Source organism: Pocillopora damicornis, chromosome 2 (assembly GCF_964200805.1).
Source record: "Pocillopora damicornis chromosome 2, jaPocDami1.2, whole genome shotgun sequence".
In the NCBI taxonomy this organism is placed as follows: Eukaryota; Metazoa; Cnidaria; class Anthozoa; order Scleractinia; family Pocilloporidae; genus Pocillopora; species Pocillopora damicornis.
The window spans coordinates 7,889,443-7,916,322 of NC_142671.1; the positions used below are offsets into that span (position 1 = coordinate 7,889,443).

Below are 26,880 nucleotides of genomic sequence, written 5' to 3' on the forward strand. Positions count from 1 at the left end.
TGAATGCTTCAGGCATTGTTCTGTCTCTCACCTCCCTTGAAGGCTAAGTGTCAATGTGACCAAACTTAAAGTACATGAAATTGATCCATGTTATGACTATCCGACTTACAGTTGGTGTTGACACGTTGAACAAGTGAGCAAGATAATTTTCATGAAACCCTTGTCTTAATCTGCACATTACAAGAAAAAATTCGTCCATTGGCCTTAGAGACGTAGCTTTTCCTTCTTTCTTGAAAGAGTCCTCTGGTCGTAATCAACAGGGACTTCAACATTTCCAGAACGCCAGTAGGCAATCTTTTCTCCCCGCTCTCAGGGATTAAGTTAATTGTACACCGCCTCAAAAACATCCCAGTTATCAAAACCAGTGTAAAAAGCTGCTGTATTTTTCTTAGCTTTCAAATTCTCAAGCAAAAACTGTTTCTTTCTAAGGTTTGTGATTTGCCGCTGAGCATTTTCTAATCGTAATTTAGTGTCATTGATTTCCTGCTCTAATTCTTCAATTCTTTTGTTTTTGTTTGTGATGGTTTCCGTCAAATCATAACATTCTGGAACGCAGCAGCGTGTAGGCATTCCTTCCTGATCCTAAACGTGTATTGTACTCGATGATTGACCCCAATTGAGTATTATTGTCTTAACACAAAAGCAAATAAAAGTGCTCTGTGAGCAAACTCGTGAATTGACACGTGATTTTTTGGATTATGTTTAATGTTATCTGGTTTAGGGAATTTTGTAGTTGATTTTCATATCTAGAGTAAGAGCAGAAGTTCAGTGTTCGCTAATGTAGCAAAGAAACAAAGTAACGTTGGGATAAGAAGGCATTACAATTGAAGTGATCATGCTATTACATTTGACAAGGGTGGATGATGTCATGTGTTTTAAACATATATCATTTTTGTTTCTGGTTCTTAAGAAAAGGTTGGGAGTAAATGAGGGTGAAAAGTGAAATTTACTGTCTATCATTGTAAATGTTGGAAAATCAAGGCAGTACTGTCATAATGAAAACATTAACGATTCCCTTTTTATCAAATGAGACCAAACGGGAACGAGTTTTGATTGATATAACTAAGCCAAGACTGCCACCGTCATTTTGGATCTCCGCCTGGGTAGATTTTAGTCACGTGCTAGACAACGTATACTCAAGAACAAGATAGAATTTCATTTCAGGCCTATTTATTAATTTTGTGGTGTATGACTTTCGCATTTCAGTACGTAATATTTATTTTGAATCTTCAAGCTGTCTTGAAACTTAAAAGAAAATTGTTCTTTAAGAATTCATTGAAAATCGCTAGCTAAAATGGTTTGTTTGGGTGTTATTTGATTTTCGTGTTAACTTGTAATTTCGTCAGTCGCCGGCATCTTGTTGCTTCACACTGGAGAAACACACGATACGAAACGTAATGATCGATTTTGTCCTCAATCTCACACCATAACAGACAACACCAGGTCACTTTAACTTTAGTTTAAGCTAGCTTAACAGGGACAGGCGATATTTTATTCTGCTTCTGTGAATGAGGCTCGTCACGTGCTCATTATTCAGAAGATAACATCGATGGTTCTTAATTCAATCGAGTTCCATGTCCGTGTACACAATTAAGGTAGGAAAGGTTCAGTATTAACTCCTTAATGCATTATCCAGTGAATAAGTGAAGAGAATAGACGAACTGATTAGCTGGGGGTTGTTACCCTGACAAAACACCAAATTCTCTCCACTGATTTGTAAGGAAATGAATGGTCACTAGAGGGGCGAGTTACCAATCAGATCTTGGGAGTTAATAGGTAAGGAACCAATAGGGCAGTTCAGGGGACTCAAGAGAGTTTCGTAGGTTTGGAATTATGGGGCCAACAAGGGATTAACAATTAAGGTCGCGTAAGCGCTTCAGATCGAGAGGAAATGAAAAAGTCTTTAGTGTCATTGATTTTCTGCTCTTACTCTTCAATTCTTTTGTTTTTGTTTGTGATGGTTTCCGTCAAATCATAACATTCTGGAACGCAGCAGTGTGTAGGCATTCCTTCCTGATCCTAAACGTGTATTGTACTCGATGATTGACCCTAATTCAGTATTATTGTCTTAACACAAAAGCAAATAAAAGTACTCTGTGAGCAAACTCGTGAATTGACACGTGATTTTTTGGATTATGTTTAATGTTATCTGGTTTAGGGAATTTTGTGGTTGATTCTCATATCTAGAGTACGAGCAGTAGTTCAGTGTTCGCTAATGTAGCAAAGAAACAAAGTAACGTTGGGATAAGAAGGCATTACAATTGAAGTGATCGTGCTATTACATTTGACAAGGGTGGATGATGTCATGTGTTTTAAACGTATATCATTTTTGTCTCTGGTTCAAAAGAAAAGGTTGGAAGTGAATGAGGGTGAAAAGTGAAATTTACTGTCTATCATTGTCAATGTTGGAAAATCAAGGCAGTACTGTCATAATGAAAACATTAACGATTCCCTCTTTATCAAATGAGACAAACAGGAACGAGTTTTTAGTGATGTAACTAAGCCAAGACTGCCAACGTCATTTTGGATCTCCGCCTGGGTAGATTTTAGTTACGTGCTAGGCAACGTATAATCAAGAACAGGATAGAATTTCATTTCAGGCCTATTTATTAATTTTGTGGTGTATGACTTTCGCATTTTAGTACGTAATATTTATTTTGAATCTTCAAGTTGTCTTGAAACTTAAAAGAAAATTGTTCTTTAAGAATTCACAGTAAATCGGTAGCTAAAATTGTTTGTTTAGGTGTTATTTGATTTTCGTGTTAACTTGTAATTTCGTCAGTCGCCGGCATCTTGTTGCTTCACACTGGAGAAACACACGATACGAAACGTAATGATCGATTTTGTCCTCAATCTCACACCATAACAGACAAAGCTTTTGAACATCTGTAAACTCCGAGCGCTTCGCAGTAAGTGATATTTTCAATGAATCTTCGGATTGTTTTCAAGTTCAAGGATTGTAAATTACAATTTTATGAAAAACGAAGGTTGTTCTATTATTTCAGCGTGAATCCTTGCATGCCTGCCAGTCGCTGGCACCGCTTGTTGAAACTAAAAGGAAAAAAAAAACTCTTTTAAGATTGTCATCGGCTTCTTTTTCACCCCACCACTATTCTTAGCAACAAAGGTCGACATTTCGTTTGTTTATTGCTCGCCAAAAACTATCAAATGCACTCAAAAGCCTAAAATCGAAAAAAAAGTTTACAGGAATCGACCAATCGAGCGAGCGAACGAATGCCATTCTCCACACCATATCTACAACTCGCTCTTGCGCATGCGCGCAATTCATGAGTTAAAAGCTTGACCTAAAACCACTTCACGTGCGCTCTGCTTACGTCTGAGAAGCTTTTGTGGCCTCGTTTCCATACAAAATCGTTACCAGTTCCGGCCTTCGGCTATTGTGAAAGTCGTGTAACTTTACGAACAGACTCATGTGCTTATACCCGCTTCGTCGCTACAGAAATATTTTGGTTTGTGAATACAACCATCGAGCGACAAAATGAGTAAGTTCAATTCTGAGATGTGCACTTATTTTTTTCCGAATCGTCTTTCCTGTACATCTTTCCTCGGTGATTCTCGCGTCTTAAACCTTAAAGTGCATTTGATAGTTTTTGGCGAGCAAGGCGGAAGTAGAGATGGGCGTTGTTTAGTATCTCGGAAGCTTTTAGCGCGACGATGCCAGTCGTTTCTCATACCAGTGGTCTTTTTCTCAAATTTTGAGTTAACAGAAATAAGTGAGCAAATACAAGCGGAGTCTTTTGTTTCCTTCAGTCGAAGGCGGCATGATTGCCTGGCAAAATAACATGCATGGAATTCTGTCTTGAATATTATCACAGCTCTCGCGTTAATCCTTCGGTAGTGACATTATGTATAGGTAATCACAAGATTTCGAGTGCAGTTTGAAATAAATAAGCACCATTAAACTTTTTCAAAGACTAACAAAATTGCATGAGCCTGGCGAGTGCAATTTGTGGTCTTGTTAAAAATTTACAAGTGCTTATTCATTCCAAATTGCACGAGAAAATAATGTGATGGCGTGGCGCAGCAGGTGCAAAAATAATTTATTCAAACCGTATGTTCGGTCAAAACAACCGCGTAAGATTAAAACAATAATTATATAATGATATTTTCGCATCTTCAAGGCACAAAAAAGGGGGCTGTCCTGGTGTACCGGTACAGGGGGGGAATTCCTATTGTTTTCATATCAAAACATGGAGTTGTGACGCAGTTCGTTAGTGTTTCGTTCCTTTGTGTACCGGTACACGAGGACACAACCCAAAAAAGTTCAAAGTTCGGCTAAACAGTTCAAGGAATTGTTCAGTCTGTGTCAGAATCACTCTCGATGAAATGGAATCGTCGTTTCCGAAGTTTAGCCATGTTTGTTTTTAATTCCGGCGTAGAATCGCTCGAGCAAAATGTTATGATGGTCGGCTCGTAATTTTCGATTTCCTTGGCAATTCCCTTCTCTAAACAATACTTTTTCCAATCCGACAACAAAAACACAGTGCTTTTTACAGTGTTTTCGTTGTTAGAGCTGTTTTTCAGCAGCTGTGTTTTTGTTGCAGTGGCCTTAAACGCCGGCCGTTGTTTGGCTCGCAAACTTACAGAGTAACCATACCTTGCGACATCCAAGGCTCGCATTTGATTGGCTATCTGTAAGTTTCTTTGATTATTGACCAATCAGAATGTCTAGTTTGTTACTTCTTTGCACTGAATTAACTCTCTTCTGCATTGAATTACCTGAAAACTGTATTTATCTTAACCAATCAGAACTGAGTAATTTTTTCATCCATATTATTAATTACATAAATCTGCAAGATAGATTCATTCGATTTGCGTTACGTGTTTTAGCTGGGGGAAATCAGTGTAAACAAGCTTGCCGCTTGTACTCGAGAAACTCGTCATAGAATACAAATCGATAGCTTTCAGCTTTTGAACTTTTGCTACTTCCTGAACAGGACAGAGCTCCTTTCAGTTTCGCCCATGTAGTCGACAAGTGTAGGATGTTACAATTTAATTTGACGAGGGGATGTTTTATTGTTTTGGACGCTTCTTTAATCGAGTCTCTTCCAGTTGCCTTTTTGACTTCGAAATGCCACCTAACAATTTGATTTAATACGCAACTTTGCTAATACTGGCGTCCAGATGAATGCTGGGTTGTCCGAGTCAGGTTCAGGGTCTTCCGCTTCCTGTACCACGGTTCTCCTGCCTCCCGTGATTTTGTGCCCCTTTGCCTCCCGACTCTCACCCTTCATTGTGTTGCTCCCGTCTTCAGGTTAATCAAGAGGATCAGAAACCCGGGTTTGAAAACTGAACTGAGCAATCCTGTTCATTTCATGGCCTTTGTTTTGGCGGTGGGGTCATTGGGTCCCGACAGGAGCTCATTACCTGGAGCCTCCATACCAATTGTACCCTTGAGTCAACCCTGTCCCGTTTCTTTATTTTTTGAACTGAGATATGTGTACGTTATATACGTTCGCAGAAACTTTCCGCGCTTTTCGCCATAATTAAAATACTTTCGTGCGGCCTGCATGTGACGTAAAAAATATAGGACCCAGAGGGTAAGTATGGAGGATGGAAGCTCCGGGTAATGGGCTTCTGGGCCCGATGAAAGTTATTAAAGGTCAGTTTTCTAAATTAAACTAAGTTTCAGAAACCTGGTTATCACAGTTTGACCATCGCTTTTGACGTCTCGTTCTGCTTCCGCTTTCCGCCCCCCTTGTTCTCCTGCTTCCCGCCCTCTCCCGCCCCCTGTTCTCCTAGGCTTCCGCCCCCCGTCCCCCTCTACAAGAAAAGCCTGACCGAAAAAGTTTTTGGCGCGGTTAAGCTGGGTTTGGAAACTCTACCTACGCGTACTGAAGAAGAGGAAAGAATGAATGAATTAGTACTTGTACATTATTTCTCATGACATGTTTTTATGTAAAGTTTTAAATACTTTCAAAAATTCTTTAAAATTAAATGTTTAAGCAAACATAGTTTACATGTAAATGATCTTACCAAGTATTTGGATGTGTTATGGCTCTTGTAACTGCAGTATGTTGGTGCCTATGCCTCTGCCATGGAGGGTTTGTGAAGATATATTTTTGTGCAGTCAATGATTGAACAAACCCTGTGGAATGGTTTAAAGGCTTCAGGGTAGAATTTTACATTTTTCTGACTTGGCCATTTGATCAAACCTTGAAATTCTCTCGCTAAGAAAGGAATCCAAGTTTATAATACTGTGGACACATTATTTGCTGAAGTCTTAAATCTCTAGGCTAAGTCTTCCTCTGACAAATTTTGTCGTAAGCGGCATAATGTCAAGAAAAATTATTGTTCAACTGTTGACTTTCGTTTTCTTCCAGGCTTACATTTACATAAGCTCCTTTGATAACTTTTAATCATTTGTGACCTTTTCCCTTTGAAATATTGCAACTTTTGCACTTTTTGTTTTATCTTTGATACAACAAACTGAACACTCTGTAGTGTCGTCATTCAGACATAGAGAGACTATTCCTTCTTCATTGCCAAAGGCTAACCTAACTTTATTGATAAACACGTTACACATATACAAGTATGAGAGTTTACTGACTTATAGTAATTTTACAGCATGCAGGTATTTCCATTACAGTAGGATTACTGCGAGTAGTACATTTACTGAATTAAGTACAAAGTGCTCACCTTAGAACCCATACTAAGGTTGTTGTCAATAATTAAGATAGGTACATGTATAATCAATACACTACACACTCCATAATTTTGGAGGCCAGTATATATTTCAACAAGATGTTCAGTTTCTTTGATGTCTTTATATCAAAAGCTTTTTCTTTCATTTCATCAATTGTGGTTTTTGCCTGCTTGAGTTGTTGCTGTAGATCAGACACTATTTTTTGAAGTTGTAGACACAAAGGGCAATGAGCATCCAATTCTTGTTCACCTTGAGGACATTTCTGTCCATAAATGCCAACTGGTAGAGCATAGGTATGATCATTGATAGCATGATTGTAGAGGTGCTTCCAGAGGCCATTAGCTATGTCTTTGAAGACTGATCTTCGTTCTGTTGGATCTTATAAGTAGTGTCATCGTCCAGCTGGTTTTCAAAAGCAGTATCATTGCGCCAGTATTATTACACATGTTAGAGTTGTTTAAATCCCTAGGCGGTGCCGTTTTGTTCATGGTATTTTTGGCTTCAGTCACGGTTTCAGTGGCGTTTTGATTTCCACTTTAATGAAGTAGTTACTTTTCATCTCAGCAGTCACTGGTTAATTACACTTGTAGCAATCTTTTTGGCTAGTGTCTACCCCACTTAATATTTTCTTTTCCAGAACTCTTCTTTCTTCCTTTTCGGTAAGAAATCCTGAGTTGACTGTGTATTCTTCTAGAAATAGTACTGGGTTAGGGCCGGCCATGTTTAAAATGGTTTGAATAAATACAAGGGCTTCCTTTAAGTTCCTGAAGGCTGCATCTGTTCGTCCAATAATTCTTTTCCAGATGGGAATCCTTTTTTTTGTTGACATTTATAATGTCGTACCTTTTGGAGGTATCTGCAGTTGTTGTCACAACCCCACACTGAGCAGTGGTCTCCTTGGGCCATTTTCTAAGCAAAAACAGTTTTCAAACAAAAACTTTTGCTTCAGTTGGAAAGGTTTTTTCTCTCTGTTCCTCTCCTAACATAACAACGACCGAGGATGCACAAACACTGATGCCCCTTGAGTGACCTGGTACTGGCTCAGAAACCCCAGCGTTGATCTGGAGGCCAGTATTAGCAAAGTAACTTATCGAGTTCTTATGCAGTTGAGCTAAGTAGAGGCTCATCTGATATCAGTCGATTTCATTTCACAGGTCAATAGGGGTGACTGCTTTCAACGCGTGAAAGCAATAATCCTATTTATGTGAAAAGATAGAGGGGCCGCAGCCAGGATAAAACATCTTGTAAAATTTAAAAAACGATCTCTGGCTAAAACTTTTAAAAAATACGAGCTTTCGGCTGTTTGCGCTACAGCCTTCAACGGGTAAAATGATAAAAAGGTAAGAAATACTAGGTGTGAAGTACAAAGTAAAAAATTAAAAATGCTGATAACTAAGAATGTTTGTTAAAAAGAATGTTGTATTGTCCGGGCAAAGGACAGGAATTGTTGTCCGCATTGGGAGTTAACTTGGAATGCCACGCTTCTAGTGTTTTTCTTGTTCTGAGACCCATTGTCACCTGTATTGGCTCAGCCCTCTACAACACGTCCAAGTTTCTAACGGATATTCTATCTCCAATTCAAAATCGTAACGGATACTCTGTTGCCAATTCCTTACAGTTTTCCAAAGAAATATCTGACATCAAGATCGACGAGAACGAAGTCTTGGTTTCCTTCGATGTTGTATCACTGTTCACCGCGATCCCTGTTGACAAAGCATGTGATTACATCAAGATCAAACTGGAACAGGATGCCTCTCTTCCATCCAGAACAAATTTGGACATCAGTGACATAATATCACTCCTCCAATTTACCCTGTCCAACAACTATTTTATGTTCAATGACAGAGTCTATAAACAAGTACACGGATGCGCTATGGGCAGTCCAGTCAGCCCTGTAGTGGCCAATCTCTGTATGGAAGAGATCGAGGAAAGTGCGATTAACAGTTCATCCGTCCCTCCTAAAATCTGGAAACGTTATGTCGATGATAGCTTCTGCATCATCAAAAAAGACAATGTGCCAGCTTTCCATGACACATTAAATTCAATTGACGCCAACATCTCTTTCACCATCGAAATTGAAAGTGACAATAAGATCTCCTTTCTCGACACTTTGGTCACCCGTAGAAATGGCACCATCGCTGTCGATGTTTACAGAAAGCCTACGCACACGGACAGATATCTAGACTACAATTCTCACCATGATAATAAACACAAGGCCAGCACAGCAGCAACTCTTCTACACAGAGCCCTAAAGCTACCCAACTCCTCCGAAGGAAAAGAACGAGAACTAAATCGAGTTTATTCAGCACTTGAATCTAATGGTTATCCATCGAACTTCATTAAAAACATCCAGGCCAAAAAAACCCGACGCTCAACAGTGTTGTCCCCGAAGGAACTTGTTGGCACATTTTTCAAGATGGTCGAGGCGTCCGAATCACGCAAGTCGTTCGCCTCTCTTCCATACATTAAAGGCGTAACAGAACCTCTGACTCGTGTCCTCAAAAAACACGACATCACAGTGGTGAACAAACCACTCATCACCCTCCAACAACAGTTCCCGGCTCCAAAATTTCGACCATCGTTGGAATCGCAAACAAATGTTGTTTATAAAATTCCTTGTGGTGACTGTTCATGGTGTTATATTGGTGAGACTGGCAGGGCCTTCAACACAAGAAAGAAAGAACACCTCAGAAATGTGAAAACCGCGGCAAAAGGCTCAAGAATTTCCAATCACGTCTGGGCCAATAGTCACGCAATAGACTTTGATAATGCATCTATTATTGACAAAGGCAGTTTTAGAACAAGAAAAACACTAGAAGCGTGGCATTCCAAGTGAACTCCCAATGCGGACAACAATTCCTGTCCTTTGCCCGGACAATACAACATTCTTTTTAACAAACATTCTTAGTTATCAGCATTTTTAATTTTTTACTTTGTACTTCACACCTAGTATTTCTTACCTTTTTATCATTTTACCCGTTGAAGGCTGTAGCGCAAACAGCCGAAAGCTCGTATTTTTTAAAAGTTTTAGCCAGAGATCGTTTTTTAAATTTTACAAAAATCCTATTTATGTTTTCTCAAGAAGATGTAAGCAATGAGTGGTGATATGCAGTTCAGTCAAACGGCTAATCACGAACAATGTTTACATTTAGTACTTATATTGACATGATACGGCAAAGTTTCCTTTCTGAATATTTTTTCTCGTTGGAGTCTTTCGTTCTTCTTTCATTCTTCTAGATAACTGAATAAACAAGAAATTATTTTCATTTGCATAAACCCTAACTTTGTCGAAGTTGTTGACTAAATTAGAACTAGTCACTTTTTGAAAGAACGTATACATCTATATTCACTTAGCTTAATGGAGATATTAAGATCATTAACAATGTGTATTGCAGTAGACATTGCTTTAAGTTAATAGTAATTGGAAGATCTCAAACTACAATGCTGATGGTCCATCGAAAAATGAAATTCAAGCAACAAAGTTACTTATGGTCATTCTGGGCTGGTTATTGACATAAGTTCTAACCCAGGAAGCGGTTTTATGCAAGCAGTGGGTCTCAGAGATTCTCTCTATGAGGGTTGATTTAATTAAATGTCCTTCCACTGTTAGTTCTTCTCCTTCTTGACACTTTTCACAAAAAGAAATGTTTAGATGAAAGGTGTGATGAAAATAATTGGAATGCAGTTTTGTTCAATAATGGCTAAACTTTGTTTAAATAACTGTACTCAGTGATTACAACTGTGCACATTTGTATGGAAAGATGTGCTATATTTTCATTAGAATGATGTGCTGTTGTGCATTTCACAAGTAATACATGCAGTTTGGTAATATCTCATCAATCACAATCATCAAAAAATAGAAACAATTCCATTTCCAAATTGATTTTGGACACCCTTTTTAAATAGCCAGTACGTTATTGGAAGTTTGGAAGATTGATTAGCGTTTGCTGACATGTAGCTTTTCGTTCATGAAGTTTGCTTAGGTTTAAAAAATAAGCTATTTACAATTAAGGCTATAAAATATTTAAAAAAAGAAAACCAAACAATTTTCATCATCAGCGTAATTATTTTTATGGCCATGGAATTTTACCTTGATGATCACCCAGTCATACGTGAAAACATTTGATTTTTACCTTTAAGATATTTTAGCTCACAGACAATTTTTTTTGTATAGCTTTTTACCATCGACTTTTGTTTTCAGGCTTTTCATCTGAGATAGATTATGAGGAAACAAGAAAACATATTGTGGCAAAGTATGACAGAGTAAGTTGTCTTGAAATCTAAAATACAGCTGTATTGCATCATAGAATGTAACTTTGTAGAAATGACGTGAACTTTTAACTGTGCAATATGGTTTTCCAATCTACGAAGTTGTTGCTTGAGAGAGAGGGAGCAATGAAAATAAGATATTCAAATAAAAGAATTGTTAAGTGACCACATAACCATGTATGTAAATTACATGCATGTATTCTCTCATTTTACTCTTTCCTTAAAGTGAAAATGATGTAACATCTCAGTGTCCTTTCAGATTTTTAACCCTTCAACACCCAATATCTGATTGTTGATTCTCCCCTCCAGCTGCTACACATTTCCCTGGGAATTTGATGTTAGATCAAGATAGCAACTTCTTCATTAATAATTTTGAGTATTTTCATCACTTGTTTGCTGGATAATGTATTAAAATTACATGGAGAAGTTATGTGTGAATCACTTTTGGGATTTAAATGGTATTTATTTTGTTATTTTGTGGCCTTGTATGATACAGTTTTTTTTTAAAGTACTCTGGTTTCTTGGCTCTTTAAAAGTACTCCATGTAAATATGGTATTGATAGAGACTGAAAAATTAGTTATTGTCACTCTTCAATTTTAGGGTTGTGATGAAAATGCTGGAATTGATGACTGGGAGGATGCAAACTTCTTTGTGTACAAAATAACTGACAGATATGGATTTATTCAGTAAGTGTTTAAGCACATGTACTCTTTGAATTTTTTTTTTTTTGTTGTAACATATCCTAACCCCAAATTTATTATATGATTTAAATTTAGTAGAATGAGGTGCATTAATATTTGGACAATAAAATTATTGTTTGTTAAAAGGTTGATCTAAGGTGTGGCAAACTTAGTTGCTTTGGAAATGTTGGTACTATTGCTAATTCAGAAAACACCTACATGGTACGGTGTATTAAGACATGCTGGGTATTAAGACTTACAATTAATGTGAATTTGGGTGACAGGCTATTAAGAGTATGTGCAATGTAATAATTATGCATAATTCACATCCGTATTTTGTGTATATTCTTCTTACTGTTTTGTCATTATTTGATTTTTAAAAATTCATTTATATTGCAGCAGAAATGACCAACCAGAAGGCCAAGACGATAAGGTACTCACAATCGTAAAGAGGCACACACTGAGTGTTTGCATGTTACATGAGAGTTACATTGAGTAGATGTGTTGTCCAAAATTACCCAGTGCCTTCTACTTTATTTAGAAGGAAGTTGGACTGGACATAAATGTCTGGTGGCCTGTCACCTTGTGGTTGTGTGCTGCATTACCCTAGATGAACCAAAGGCTTTTGGAGTCACCATTTTGTTTTTCATGAATTTGTTGTAGAATCTTTGATGAAGTAGGAACCAAGAGTTAGTCATGAGTACTGAACCTGTGCGAAAGAACATACTATTTGCCACCTTTGTGGCACAGCAAGGCATTATATCTTGTACAATATGCAAGTGAAAATAAATATCTTTTTTAAAAACCTGCAATTAATTCATGATACATGTATTCTTTGATAGCTTATAGCATTAGAACGCGAGAGAGTCCAAAAATGGATCAAGATGACAAAGAACTGGGACAAATACATACAGGGAGTAAAAGTAAAAGATTGATTGCTGCTGTATTATTTACTTAAGATTGGGCCCTAGCGTTATACTTTTGCCATGCTTTAGAATTATCCCATAAAGAAGCCACATACATATAAATAATTGCTAGCTGTGATACTTGATTGAACTAAATAGATAAATTTAAGTTTTTTCCTTGCTAATTACCTTTTATCTTTTACCTTGTTAATGACTATTTTTGTCAATTGATAATAATACATGTCTAAACACTTTTAACAATGGGCAACATTTCTGTGGCATACTATACTGTCTATACACTTATTTATTGATATCCCAGTTGATGACAACAAAAAAAGTCTATGTTTTGTACAGAAAATACCTGCCCTCAGAAAGTCTACTGTTATATTATTCACAGATCTTTATACATATATAACTTTTTATGTTTGATTTGTAAATACTCTTGTATTTAACTTGTCAATAAATATTTTTCAGTTAAGGAGACGTATCTACAGAGGAATTCCAAATTCTATGAGAGGAGAAACCTGGAAAAAACTTCTCCAAGTTGAATATGTTCCAAACAGGAGCACTGTCTATGAGGTACATGAATCAACAGTAAATATGTATTATTTTATGTTTCCAGTTATTTGTGGATGTAGCACCAGTTTATGGGTATTTCCACCACCTGTGGATCATTTCCCTTGCAAAATGGCTTTTGGAATAATTTCCTAGGAATTTTTTCCTAGGAATTCCCAAACATAACAACTCTGGTTCTAAAAACCTAGAAATTCCTAGAAATTCCCAGAAATTCCCAGAAATTCCAAGTTTACAGCCAACAGGCTTGGAATTCCTAGGAATGACTTTCCCTGAAAAGCTGTAAATCTAAAAAATTCCTAAGAATTTCTGGGAATTTTTGGGAATTTTTAGGAATGTTTAAGAATTACTGGGAACTTTAAGCAAAAATTTGAGGCTAATGATATAAAATAAATACTTTAAATTAAAAAAAACCCAGCTAAAATTCAAGTATTCAATGAAATTTATTTGGAAGCTTAATTAAGGCTTACATGTAAAATGTAAAAAAACTTCATACGGATTAATCCTCAATTACAGCTATTCATATAAAATAGTCCTAATCAATCATTAAATTTGGTTTGACACAAATTGTGAATAAAATCTGTTGATTCTTTTCCATAAACTACAATATCTTCAATTATATTTGAAAATCAAGCACTTTTGGGAGTGAAGGGGTTAATTACAGACAAATAAAATTGATTTTTTGATTAAAATCTTGTTGTAACTGTAACAATAAATTAGAATGAAGTTATCCTAAACTGCAAACTTAGCTGCTGTTTGTATTTTTTTTCCTGGGCTCACAATGAGTTGGCCTTGAATGAGGTTGTCCACAAGAAGCTTGACCATTTTGTATCTGGATTCCATGACATCTGAATTTGAAAAAAAATAATATATTTAAATATATATATTTAAAGCTCAGACCAAGCCTTTAAGATTGCTATGAGGAAAAGGGCATTCATTGAATTATCAAATTGAGAAATCTCTGTTATATTGAGTGACTTTTATATTGGAGTTAGTACATCTCTCATAGATTTTACTAAAAAAGGGCTGAATACATTATTTTGTTTTTATCAAGGAGGGCTTCTTTATGTAATAAGGTTTGTTTAATAACAGTTCCTATTATGAATCTTGATTGTTCCCAAACGTGACTAGAGGAATCTTGAAACCTTACTGATAGGTTTATTTCATTGTAAAGCATAAGCTTAAGAAACTGCGGCATGCAAGTGACCGATTCGATTCTCAGAATTATTCTAGTTTCAGTTGCGCCGAGCGTTATGTAAGCTTAATTCAACCCGCTACATCTATTCTTTTATAAGATTTTGATCACGTAACGTATATCGCAATTTTTACTCACCACAAACTTTCAAAATCGTAGCTTTACAGATGGCCACTCGACCCTTGTTTGTACCAGTCAATATGTCAACTGTTGTCCTTTCTTTTAACTCCACGGCGCCAACGACTTTCTTTTCTTTTACAACACTCACGCTGTTCTCGTTTTCCCATTGAACCACAATAAAAGCTATCTTTAGAAATGTTATATTAAGCAAAACAGTTGAGAAAAACGATCAATCGATGAAAAGTACATTCAAAGATGAGCGCCAAATGGAGTCTTCTTTGTTTCCGATCACGGGCAAGATCACGTGGATCTTTTAGGACTTGTTATTGGCTAGCAAAGTGAATCCGCTGGCTTGCCGATTGCAGTGTTAAGAGAAGCGCACAACTTTATTCTAGCTTCTCCGACCGGTTCGGGAGTTACTACATCACGGGCGACGAGCGGGGATAGAAAAAACGACCCAAATACGAGTGGTCAGCGGTGAAACAACTTTCATACTACATATATAGACAGATCATTTGTAGTATCAGGAAACAATCGTGTTGTAAAGCCGAAGTGTAAACAGTTTACTTCGCTAAATAAAATGTTAAGCAATTCAAAAGTGTTGATTGTACATATATCTTTTACTGCTTTAATAAACAATGAAGGCATCGGTGGCATCCGAAAGGTACCAATAAGAATTAAATGTACGTTTTGTAGTTGCAGAAAACAATCGTGTTGTAAAGCCGAAATGTTACCAAGTTACACTTCGCTACTTAAAAAGTTAAGCAATTTTCCTCAAGCTTTAACTGAAACAATACTTTTAATGCTCTATTAACCAACGGAGGCATCGGGAAAGACATTGGTGACACCGGGAAAGGCATCAAGAAGAATGATATTAACGTTATGTAACTTGTTGTGTGACGAAAAAAACGTATCTTGACTTGTTCAAAGCATTAATCACAGTTGGCTTCCTTTTCACTTGAATTTTGTATCCACAGCCTAAGATGAGAAATTTAAAATTTCTATCAGCTGAAGTTCTTTTACTGCATATTATATCTATTCAATCGCCCCCAATTCACGTGGAAAAAAGGCAAGTAGGAAAACACTGAGCTTCGAGAAACAGCCATGTTAAGGCTAATGTATTTACCATTCCTTAAATATTTACAATCAAGACCACTCGTTTAGGAGACCTTTTCTCCAAAGATTCACACGTGCAAATAATTCTGTTTTCCGTTCGAAATGTTTTTCTTCCTATTCAATTGAACAACTGACTTAGCGTTTAAGCCGAGAAAAAAATCACAAAGTTTGAATTCTGGGATGTTGTCCACTGTTGGCTCCATCAAGTTACGATTCTGCACCATTGACGCTCGTGGAAATCTATCTTAATTGACTACCAAGGACTGTATTTCTTATCTTGCAAATTAAGGTCTGTACATGACATTAAGTTCATCATCTGGTTCGTTGTTATAGTCAGCTTTAAAATTTAAACTTTACTTGTGCTGACAAGAAGCCACCCTAAAGGCAGATGAAATGTTGCGTAAGCGTCTCCGCGAAAGGCACATCCAGACAACTTGCATGGAAAAACTGGCCGCAGCTATCGTAAAAAGAAAATTAATCAGTCCATTTGAATAAGCTTAAATTCAACCTCTTGACTCAGGATAGGAAACCGGGATCTGTGCACTTTAAAACACTGAGAGATTATATACCTGTTTGAGAAAATCTGTTGTGGTTTTTCTCTTTTGAATGGCTTTCTGTAAGTACATAACACGTGGAGTTCAATGCCTGAAATTAAACTAACAGATCATCCATCTCTGCTGTTTCCCTCGAAATATCCAAAACAATAATTGCCTTCAACAGAAAAGCCATCGAGATGTTCTTTCAAAAAGTCGATCTCTAAATCTCTTAACATTGTTGGCTTTTGGTCTTCATCCATGGCAAAATCTTCCATTAAAAGCAAACTACAGTGCGAAAACCAAGTACCTGCCAAATTTGATTGACATTTTGACAACTGGAAATCATGATACTTTTTTTTTCGTCACGCACGTCACGCAGCTAGCTACAAACCATATATATAATTATTCTTGGTGCCTTTCCAAATGCCACTGACTCCCTCCCCGAAGCCTCCATTGTTTATTAAAGCAGTAAAAGATATGAGTTCAATCAACACTTTTGAAAAATTGCTTAAACTGTGAAGTAAACTGTTAACATTTCGGCTTTACAACACGATTGTCTCTGGAACAACAAATTATATGTCTCTATATGAAGTATAAAAGCTGTTTCACCGCTGACCGCTCATATTTGGGTCGTTTTTTCCATCCCCGCTCGTCGCCCGTGATGACCGGTTCTCTGCTTCTTGACAATGGATACCTTGGTGATATAAATAATGATGTGAGCTCACTCTATATAGAAATAATCGACAAGAATCGATCTTATTACAAATGTACGATTTGTGGCCGAAAGTTGTCGAGCAAACAAAGACTCGAAACTCACTTGAGTTGTGTTCATGGCAAAGGTGAGAAATAACACAAGCCAATCACAGTTTTGAATGCGACTACAAATCGTCTTTTACCCTAATATTTATAAAAGAAGGATACCATATTAGGAAGTATAAGAGATACATAGATGATCCCAGTGTACCAGTACGTAAATCTACAAAGCTTGACCGTAGCAAGCGTTCAGCAACATGTTCCAACACCGCCATCTCGATTCCTCAGTCAGTCGTTTCCACTGAACTCAAAGCAGTAGTGACAACAGAGTAGAGTGCGTCTTACAAAGGAGAAACATTTGTACAAGAGACAGAAGTAACTATATGCGATTACAGAGGTGCTTTGGAACTCTGGTCCACAAATAGTTATGCACTGTCCGAAGTATAAAACAATTTTGTTGATAGCTGACAGACAGAGAAGAACAACAAGTAAACTTTAGAGCTGTTATTATTGAAGTGTGACTTGCAATTTTCATTTTTATATAAAGAAGGACTTGTATTTTGCACCAAAAATAAAACAATGTAATATTTTTTGGGAGATCCAGTGATTGGGAAATTAAAGAAATTAAGTTATGAAAGGAGTACATTGGATTAATTGGCAATTTCCACTTAACATAAGTGACAGCTGGTTCATGAGAAAATCCATATTAATGTAAAGATTTACTAAAACTTAGTTTGAATAATAAATTTCATGATCTTTAAGGTATAAACATATACATGTATGTATATCTCTTGGTACGTTTTGTATAGCATACCTTTTATTGAGCCAAAGTTTTAAGCCTCTGAAATTATTCCTTTTCTTAAAATCTTCACATTCAAGGTATTGAGAATTTCTTAGAATTTATGTGGACCTCAGGGTATTAAAATTGCCTCAAATTCAATTCCCAGAAATTCCCAAGAGTTCCACACTTCTTAAATTATAGGTAGTTTCTAAAGCTGAGAATTCCTAGGAATTCCTAGGGATTCCAAGTCCTCACAAAACTGGAGTCTTCCTTTCCCAGAAATTCCCAGTAATTCCAAGCTTTTTAAATCAGAGTTAATTTGCATAGTTGGGAATTTTTGAGAATTCCTAGGAATTCCTAGGAATTCTCAGGAATTCCCAGAAAATGGGGAATTCAGTTTGCAAGGGTCATTTGCATAACTGGGAATTTTTGAGAATTCCCAGAAAACTGGGAATTCAGTTTGCAAGGGTTGCATTGTAGTGATAACAATGAATTCATATTTTTTTCTAGTCCATGAAAAGGATTGCCAGAAATCAGTCTCCAAACATTCAGCAGATTGACGTAGATGTCAACGGAACATTCAGAGATCACATCATGTTTAGGGAAAGATATGGAATCAAGTAAGATCATTTAAGCACATGTTGTCATAACGATTTTATAGAATTTATGTGCACAACAGTGGTTAGAGTACTGAACTGTGGTAAAAATGTTCTGTTTTGTCTCTTCATTCAATTTTAATTGCATATAATTAATATTTGCGCTTACTTTTTCGTCTTATAGACAGCAAGCATTGTTCCACGTTCTTGCAGCATATTCCATGTACAATGTGGTAAGCTTAGGTGTATTGTAGAATGGTTTTCAAGGAATTTCAAATAACCTGATACATTAATTAGAAGTTCAAAGCATTAAAGATTGTTCTGATGTCTTTAATTGGGAGCAATGCCTAATTATCTGGTTTTTCTCATTTTAAGTAAATATGGTGTATTTTACCTAAACAACTATTAACACTCTTTGACAATAACAAAAAAGCAACCAAATGTAGGAACAAGCACAAATCTTGCAAACACTGGAAGCTTGGAATTTTTGGCATCAACTGTTTTGCTCATTGTACAGACCATTGATTGATGACATGTACTTTTGGTGTGGTAGGAGGTAGGCTACTGTCAAGGCATGAGTGGGATAGCAGCCTTGCTGTTAATGTATCTTAATGAAGAGGTTGGTGCCATTGCTTTCTTTATTGCTTGCTTGTTATATATTACATACTTGAGCCCTTAAGTGCTTTAGGTTAAATTATGCAGCAAGTCATGTACTTGTGAAGTGATCAATCCTAGAAGTGCTTTTTGTATAAAATTAGGTGAAGCAGTGTGGCAAAAAAGCTTTTAGTTTGTTTTACTATCATGGCAGTTTTTGTTAATAAAAGTGCTATTTATTGGGAGGTAACACTTTTTAAAAAAAGATCCAACTTGGTTAAATTACAATACATTTTTTTCTTTCTTTCAGGATACCTTTTGGGCATTGTCTGCACTCCTCACTGACAAGAAACATGCCATGCATGGTGGGTAGTCCTCACACTTCCTAACTCCCTTGCTAATTGTGTTGGGGGGGGGGGGGGCGGGTGGAAGAACTACATTTGTGTGACAAGTGACAAACCGTTGTAAATGTACCCCAGGTATGAGAGAGAAAGGAAGGGAGTAGAGGAGGTCCTAAGAAGTTAAATTCATTTAGATATACAATGTAGTAAGCACTATACAGTGGAGCTACATCAGATTTTAACTTTGCTTTTTTATTTGGAGATAAGGGTACCTCTATATTGTGGAGGCTCATTCGACCCTTCAACTCCCATCTTATTGTGATTGAAATTAGAAGGCTCCTGTCTAATTTACAAGGAAATTCATGACAGTCAGCAGCGAGAATGACATGTCATAGGAAAACTGTGTTTCATTTTTATTTTCATACATCAGGCACAATATGATATTGGCATTATTTAAACTGACTGCATGTTTTAAATGTTAATTGTTCTTTGTGTTGCTTTGTGTTTTTGAGTGCTGCGCAAATAATTGGTGGAAATTGTACCTCATAATGCTGTTGAAAAGTTTGTATTGTTATATTTTTTTCCGTATTGAAGGTTTTTTTGTACCTGGCTTTCCAAAGCTGATGAGATTTCAAGAGCACCATGATAAGATTTTAAGGAAGCTGTTGCCAAGACTTCACAAAAACTTGGTAAGTCCTTATCTTAACTAGGCAAATGGCATATGTTTATTGTACACTTTAGTAATAAGTTCTGAAGTATTGTATATTTTGATATTAAAAGCAATGCCTAGGTATGTTTCCCAATTTTCATCAGGGTCTTTTAAGTCTAGGCAATATATTCATTTAATGTACTGATGATAACTTAGGTACTTGTACTTGTCATGATACTTGTCACTGTAATATACATATGCATTGGTGATTGACAATGCACTAGTAGGGTTTTTTATTTAATTGCTAATTTATTTTATATAATTACTAGAACACTGTAAAAGTTCCCAGAGTAGCTCTATCTTGAATGCTTCATTTTCTTTTGTTTTCAAATTTTGTTTCACTGTTGCTCATATTTGTAATGTTATTATGTTCAACAATCGCCTTATATCACATGACTTGTGTTAGCCAATCATGTGTGTTAAGTACCCTGTGCTTTGGGATTCACTTCACTTGTAAGTTGTGGAAGCTGTGGTGACTTCGCCCTATTAAAGTCTTGGATTCTGACAACCTTTGTGCTAGTTATTACAATGGAATAGCAATAATATTGACTTTTCTCTCTTCTCTAGGAAAAAGAAGGTTGTTATTCAAATTCTCATACTCTGAAATGGTTTATGCAGTGCTTTCTGGACATGGTATGCTGTAGTGCTATTACATGTATATGTACTTGTGTTAGTTGTTGCAAAAAATATGGAAGTTGTCTGCGATTGAATGTTGTACTTTGTTCAAAGAGAATTACGTGTACAAGTCATATGAATGACAAATTGTAAATTGTGTGGTAGAATTTAGACATGAAGATGAATAATACGTAATTAGTTTGGTGATGTTACAGGGTTTTTATTTTATTTTATTTTTACTAGATTAGCGCATAATGCATTTGATTCTCTTTGGAGCACTATCATGAAATTGAAGGCATCAATCAGCATTGTTAATTTAAGAAAACATGTGTCTGTTATTTTTCACTTCAAAGATCTGAAAATATTTTCAGAAATTATGGTTGAGGGTAGGGCTTATTTCGTAGACTCTTGAGCTCAGGCCTAACGTTGTTTTGTTTCATTTTCTATCAATGTCTTTGGCATGTCAAGCTTAAAGGAGAACGCTATAATACGATTGATAAAAGAGTCCTTTTCACTTGAATTTTCAGGTTCCATTTACATTAACACTAAGATTGTGGGACATATTCATGTTGGAAGGGGACCGACTGTTGACTGCCATGGCCTACAACATCATGAAAATGCACAGAAGTAAGTTAATATACCGGTAAATAAGTGGATTGATTTGTACCGATTACTGGATCCATCTAGTAACTTGCTGTCCAGCTGACTGACTGGTTAACTAACAAGTGAGTCAGTTGGAATTGAATTGTGATGACCAGACTAAAAAATCAAGTCTTTTGTGGCATGATTTGTTGATGGACGGAAAAACTTTGAATGTCGTGACTGTTTGATAATTTTTCATGGCCTCCATTACTATGAATAAATTATGAGAACTCTGACTACCATTTTGTACTGCAATGGATACGCACAACAGATACAATGTGTGCTTCTCTTTAAGTTTGGCCACAAGATGAGTGCGTGTACAATGAAGCTGTTCAGTTCTTGATTCTTGAAGTGACACGTGCTGATGTAGATTTGAATAGTGTTGGAACAAATTTCGATAAATAAATGATTTTAACCTTTAATCTTGAGATCCTGCTGTGATGCTCTTATCAACTCTGCTGTAGTCTTTCTCCTCGCAGGACTTCTGATCCAAATTATTTGTATAAGGAGTAAGTTTCTTAAGAAACTGTGGTGCTGCGTCGGTGGAAGAGTATAGCAGGTAATTTAGTGTTGACAACTTAGTTGAAAACGTAAATTAGCCACCTTAAAGGGTAAAAGGACTGACGTTCCGAGCGTTAGCTCTTCGTCAGAGCGATTGGAGGAATTGTGGGTTGTATGTGAGTTTATATGCAGAAAGTGGAGCTACGCCATTGGTGGGAATGTGGTGACGAGAAAACAGGAATAAATTAATTGAATGAAAAGCGCTCGTTGATTTCGTGGGGATTAAGGGTGGAAGGTAAATTTTTGTTTTAGTGTTTTACGGTATTCCGAACTGCCAAGATGTAAGGAAAGGCCGCAAACTTTTGTTCCCATTTCCACAAAAACTGACGAATTACGCAAGACGTTGAAAAATTCATTCGCCGCGTTCAATTGAAAGCTTTTTTTCATGACAAAGAGGATGATTCTAACATCTCGAACAAAGATACTTTCGAAACACTTCAGATTCGAAAGTCTAAATGGACTCCCCCAGAGGGCCAGTTCTCATCTTTAGATTTTTTCATCAAGAAATGTCGCCACGATATCAACAAACTTAAATTCAATCGTTCACCAAATTTTCCAATCTTTCTTCGGAAGAGGGGTCGGCACTAAAAAGTCTAAAAAACGCAAAGACATAGTCATAGGCCGACCTCTACCAAAAAGAAGCTTTGCGGCAACTTTCTGACACTTCCTTTTACGCCAAAGTCGACAAAAATCCCACTTTAATTAACCAAAACATTGTCAAAAATACGATTAACGATCTTATAGGTAAGAAGAATTGCCGGTCACTGCTAAAAATCTCATCATTACCACTCCTAGAACTTCGTGTATTTACTTTTTACCTAAAATCCGCAAACCTAACAACTCAGGTCGACCCATCGTTTCTGCTTGCAGTTGTCCCACCGAACTTATTTCCAGCTATTTAAACAAAATTATGGCACCTATCGTGAAAACTTTACCGTCTTACATTAAGGACAGCCAACACGCATTTGAAAATTTTTGGTTACTTTAGTTTCCTCGGCCAAAACAAACTTATTTTCACTATGGATATAACATCTCTTTATACTGTCATTCCCAATGACGAAGGTCTCCGGGCCCTCGATCATCGCACTGTGAAGGAACCTAGCTCTGAAACACTACTGCGTCTGGCCAAACTAGTACTCACACTCAATTGCTTTTCATTCGGTGGTAACTACTACAAACAAACTAATGGCGTGGCCATGGGTACTAAAATGGGACCCAGCTACGTCAATCCTTTTTTAGGTTTTATCGAACATCAATTTTTTAGTCAATACCACGGCCCAAAACCTGATCTCTACGGCCGTTACATTGACGATTGCATCGGTACCACCTCCTCTACCAAAGAGGAGCTCACTCAATTTATAACCGCCGTCAATTTCTTTCATCCGGCTCTTAAATATACCTGGGAAATTTCCGACACTTCTTTGGCTTTTCTAGACATCAAAATTTCAATTGAAGGCAACGGTTTATGCACTAGTGCTTACTACAAACCTACAGTTTCACATAGTAACTTTTTGTATTCATCTTCACATCCATCACACGTCAAAAACTCCATACCTTTTTCACAGTTGCTCAGACTTCGTCGTTTACGTAGTGACAACTCTGATTTTTCCGAAAAATCAGAGGCAATGTGCCAGTTTTTCGATAAACGTGGCTATCCTGTTTCTGTCGTTCAAGCGGGCCACTACTGTGCCCAACAAATTGATCGACAGTCAGCTCTAAAAACGGCTGAGAAGGAAAACACTGACCCGGCGCATTCCATTTACTCTTACATTTCACCCTCACAACCACGCAGTTAAATCTATCATTCTTAAAAATTTTAAATTACTCCAAAACGATTCAGAGAGTGGCACTATCTTTTTGCAACCCCTACTTATTTCATTCAAACGTGACAAAAACATAGGCAACTTTTTAGTCAGGAGTTCATTTCAAACCAATGACCAATCTGGAACTTTCAAATGCGCTCGCTCACAGTGCAAAACTTGTTCTTTCATTCATAACGTAGAGAAAATATCGGGACCCAAGAGATCCATTAAGATCGCTGATCACTTAACGTGTACCTCCGCCAATGTTATTTACTACATAACTTGCACTTATTGAAATAAGTTATACGTCGGCGAAACAGGGAGACGACTAGGTGACCGATTCCGAGAACACCTTCGCGACGTGGAAAGAAATGACAAGGACGCAGCCAAACCGGTCGCTAGACACTTAAATCTTCCAAATCATTCTAAACAGGAAAAAGCAGTTTGCGGCCTTTCCTTACATCTAGGCAGTTCGGAAAGCCGTAAAACACTCGAACAAAACTTTATCTTCCAAATCGGCACCCTTAATCTCCACGGAATCAACGTGCACTTTTCATTCAACCAATTTATTCCTGTTTTCTCGTCACCATATTCCCACCAATGGCGTAGCTCCACTTTCTGCATAGAAACCCACACACAACCCACAATTCCTCCAATGGCTCTGACGAAGGGCTAACGCTCGAGACGTTAGCTTTTTTACCCCTTACGGTGGCTAATTTACGTTTTCAACTTAGCTTTTAACACTAAATTACCTAAAAATTATTTGTAGACTGCGAGAGGTCCTGAAAGCGCTTTTCTCCGTACGCGGTAAGAGTTGAGACGAGTCAAAGAGAGTTTTGCAGGGGGTCTGGGAACCTCATTTTTGCTAGACCCTTTTCAGACCTCTGGCCTGCTTCTGCTACTGGTGTTGCCTAAGGCATCTTACACTCCCGTGGGCGAAACGAGGCTCGTGTGAAGCTGTTGATAATGAGGGCCTGCTCGCAATAGGTACAGTGTATGATAAGGGTTGCTCTGGTTGGTTTCTTCACAGAAATTTTCATAAAGATGGACCCCGAGGATGTCGTTCAGTTCTTACAAGAGAAAACGCATGCATATCATTACGACGACGATGAAGTGGTCGAGTTGCTTCAGGATGCGATGTTCGAGTTGAAACGTTTGGGATTGGACGCTCCACCGGCACCCTCCAGGGCGGAATTCCCGTCACTCCCTCCGGGTGCTTCATGGAAACGAGGCGTCTTCCAAACCGCGTCTGCACGCGCACGCAAGAACAAAGAGAAAGACAGAATTATCCGCGTACCCATGGACAGGCCTCCTTCGCCAGTCTCGCCGGAAATATCACCTCTTCGTGGCGTTCCGACGAATTTGTCGCATTCACCTCCATCTAATATGAATCGTAGCGAGACGTCTGTTTCAACATTTCCCGGTACTCCGACGGAATTCCGAAGTGAAGCATCGGTATCAACGATAGAAGAAATCACGCGACACCCTCAACTACCTTCGAGTTACCGAGGAGACTTGAATAATCAGCGCACAATGCACGACGACCCTCGATGGTTAGATCATCGGAAGAGCGATGGACACGAGGTGGAGATCTCACGGTACAAACCACCAGATGGACGAATAGTGTATCATTCCGAGAGCGTTCTCCCCTCTTCCGACAGCGTTACGGACGGCAGCATGCGGAGACGAAGAACCACCGAAGGTTCTTACAACTCGATGTCAACATTTAGGCCAATCAATGGAGACGTGGACGCGCTTGTGATGGCTTCCAAGCCCGGCGGCTCACCTGTTTGGAAACATCACTCGAACAAACATCAGGTCACTTTAACTTTAGTTTAAGCTAGCTTAACAGGGACAGGCGATATTTTATTCTGCTTCTGTGAATGAGGCTCGTCACGTGCTCATTATTCAGTAGATAACATCGATGGTTCTTAATTCAATCGAGTTCCATGTCCGTGTACACAATTAAGGTAGGAAAGGTTCAGTTTTAACTCCTTAATGCATTATCCAGTGAATAAGTGAAGAGATTAGACGAAATGATCAGCTGGGGGTTGTTACCCTGACAAAACACCAAATTCTCTCCACTGATTTGTAAGGAAATGAATGGTCACTAGAGGGGCGAGTTACCAATCAGATCTTGGGAGTTAATAGGTAAGGAACCAATAGGGAAGTTCAGGTGACCCTAAAGAGTTTCGTAGGTTTGGAATTATGGGGCCAACAGGGGATTTGCAATTAAGATCGCGTAAGCGCTTCACGTTAATGGGTGATGAAGGCTTCATTTGTAAGAATACAATCAAAGGAATGGCCTTGAACAATCAAAGTCGGCAATATGTATTAAATTGTCAACAGATGTGAAAACATCAGCTGTCTTTTGTATGTATCATCTTACGACTTTCTTAGAAAATCACTGGTCGCCAAAAGTTCGCCAAATGCGAGTTAAATCTGAGACGAGTCATTTTATTAAGGCTTTGTTTACTCAGTTTTCTCAGGTGGCCAGGTTACAATTTTACGATGGAATAGACAACTGCTTGTTTTACATTTGCATAGTTTATTAATAATTGAGGATTAGTTTATGCGTTCAAATTTCTTAATCTGAATGTTTCTAGCATACAGAAGTATCTCGGACGTACAGTAAATTGATGAAATTTTTAGCTGCAAGGAACGCAAGATTTTGCGAGGACAGTCCTTCGGTGAATTTTTATCAGCGTCAGTTATTTAAGTTGACCAGGTTCGGAAACACTTTGGAAGTACTCAGTGAAATTCCTTTGAAATGAATTCGAATTATCTGAGCGTGCTGCTTCAGTTATACGCATAGTATTTTACAGAGAGCATTTATTTTAGTTTCAATCATGAATTAATTGGAATATTACGCAATGGATTTTTTTTTTGCTACAATAAAAGCGAATTTTAGAATGTTCAATGGATTTAGTATACCAAGAAATTTATCAACACAGCGGCCATTCTTCGAAGACATTCATAGGGTGAAAAATTTTTTGTCTCTTATTTTTAATATTAACATCTCTGTGCAAATGCCTTGAATAGAACTGACTCATGTTTACACTTTCCAAACGGGATTAAAAAAATTTTCAGTTTTGAATGTAAGAATTGATTGTCATCGCCTTTTTTTTTTCCTTGTGGACTTTTCTCTTTTATTAAGGAGTATCAATCTTATGAAAGATGCTACGGATTTACTTAAAATATATACAGAGGAGGAGCTTTCGTAGTAGCCGGGTTGGAAGCCAATCCAGTGTCAGCAGCAGGAACAGCCAATTCAGTTTTCAGAATGTCACGTGGGAAGCTTCTAAAACCAATCTGTTTGGTATCACGGAACTTTGACTTACCATGCTGGGATCCCGACTGATAATTAGTTTTTATGTTCATTTAAACCTTGCATCACCCATGGCACTTCCGTACAAAGAAATTA

At 37.5% G+C, this 26,880-nt stretch overlaps 2 protein-coding genes, 1 long non-coding RNA gene and 2 pseudogenes across 7 annotated transcripts; 3 read left to right on the plus strand and 2 right to left on the minus strand.

Moving 5' to 3' along the window:
* The first annotated feature begins 3,374 nt into the window (after nucleotides 1–3,374).
* Nucleotides 3,375–26,877, plus strand: LOC149049745 (USP6 N-terminal-like protein). 5 transcript variants are annotated; one of them, XM_089195824.1, is made up of 18 exons: nucleotides 3,389–3,503; nucleotides 4,566–4,655; nucleotides 5,276–5,623; nucleotides 10,869–10,930; nucleotides 11,538–11,623; nucleotides 12,017–12,050; nucleotides 12,460–12,540; nucleotides 12,997–13,101; nucleotides 18,107–18,216; nucleotides 18,377–18,425; nucleotides 18,746–18,811; nucleotides 19,097–19,151; nucleotides 19,722–19,816; nucleotides 20,404–20,469; nucleotides 20,979–21,078; nucleotides 24,487–25,274; nucleotides 25,345–25,353; nucleotides 26,664–26,877. In XM_089195824.1, the coding sequence occupies exons 3-18, from the start codon at nucleotides 5,575–5,577 to the stop codon at nucleotides 26,790–26,792; spliced, it is 1,884 nt and encodes a 627-aa protein (XP_089051950.1). In that variant the 5' UTR covers nucleotides 3,389–3,503; nucleotides 4,566–4,655; nucleotides 5,276–5,574; the 3' UTR covers nucleotides 26,793–26,877. The 5 variants fall into 5 exon arrangements, with proteins under 5 accessions (XP_089051948.1, XP_089051949.1, XP_089051950.1 ...); XM_089195821.1 differs by lacking the exon at nucleotides 26,664–26,877 and having other exon boundaries at nucleotides 18,107–18,195; nucleotides 18,374–18,425; nucleotides 24,487–26,558; XM_089195820.1 differs by lacking the exon at nucleotides 26,664–26,877 and having other exon boundaries at nucleotides 12,020–12,050; nucleotides 24,487–26,558.
* LOC149049746 (uncharacterized) lies at nucleotides 8,175–9,697 on the plus strand (annotated as a pseudogene).
* On the minus strand, nucleotides 13,677–14,659 carry LOC149049747 (uncharacterized). Its single transcript, XM_089197403.1, has 3 exons — nucleotides 14,638–14,659; nucleotides 14,429–14,593; nucleotides 13,677–13,943 (listed from the first exon to the last, which is right to left on the minus strand). The coding sequence occupies exons 1-3, from the start codon at nucleotides 14,657–14,659 to the stop codon at nucleotides 13,828–13,830; spliced, it is 303 nt and encodes a 100-aa protein (XP_089053529.1). The 3' UTR covers nucleotides 13,677–13,827.
* On the minus strand, nucleotides 15,506–16,367 carry LOC149049748 (uncharacterized). Its single transcript, XR_016183498.1, has 2 exons — nucleotides 16,096–16,367; nucleotides 15,506–15,983 (listed from the first exon to the last, which is right to left on the minus strand). It is a non-coding gene; the product is annotated as an uncharacterized LOC149049748 (long non-coding RNA).
* LOC149049749 (uncharacterized) lies at nucleotides 22,541–24,274 on the plus strand (annotated as a pseudogene).
* Nucleotides 26,878–26,880: the final 3 nt, after the last annotated feature.

What these genes read in the sequence shown, in the direction of transcription:
- LOC149049745 (XM_089195824.1), top strand. Translation starts at nt 5,575, where the DNA reads ATGGAAGCTCCGGGTAATGGGCTTCTGGGCCCGATGAAAGTTATTAAA. An exon ending in TTGTGGCAAAGTATGACAGA is followed by an intron (nt 10,931 to 11,537) that starts GTAAGTTGTCTT and finishes CTTCAATTTTAG; the next exon opens with GGTTGTGATGAAAATGCTGG. An exon ending in CAGAAGGCCAAGACGATAAG is followed by an intron (nt 12,051 to 12,459) that starts GTACTCACAATC and finishes ATTCTTTGATAG; the next exon opens with CTTATAGCATTAGAACGCGA.
- LOC149049747 (XM_089197403.1), bottom strand. Translation starts at nt 14,659, where the DNA reads ATGTACTTTTCATCGATTGATC. An exon ending in GTACTTTTCATCGATTGATC is followed by an intron (nt 14,594 to 14,637) that starts GTTTTTCTCAAC and finishes TTCTAAAGATAG; the next exon opens with CTTTTATTGTGGTTCAATGG. An exon ending in TACGATTTTGAAAGTTTGTG is followed by an intron (nt 13,944 to 14,428) that starts GTGAGTAAAAAT and finishes TTTCAAATTCAG; the next exon opens with ATGTCATGGAATCCAGATAC.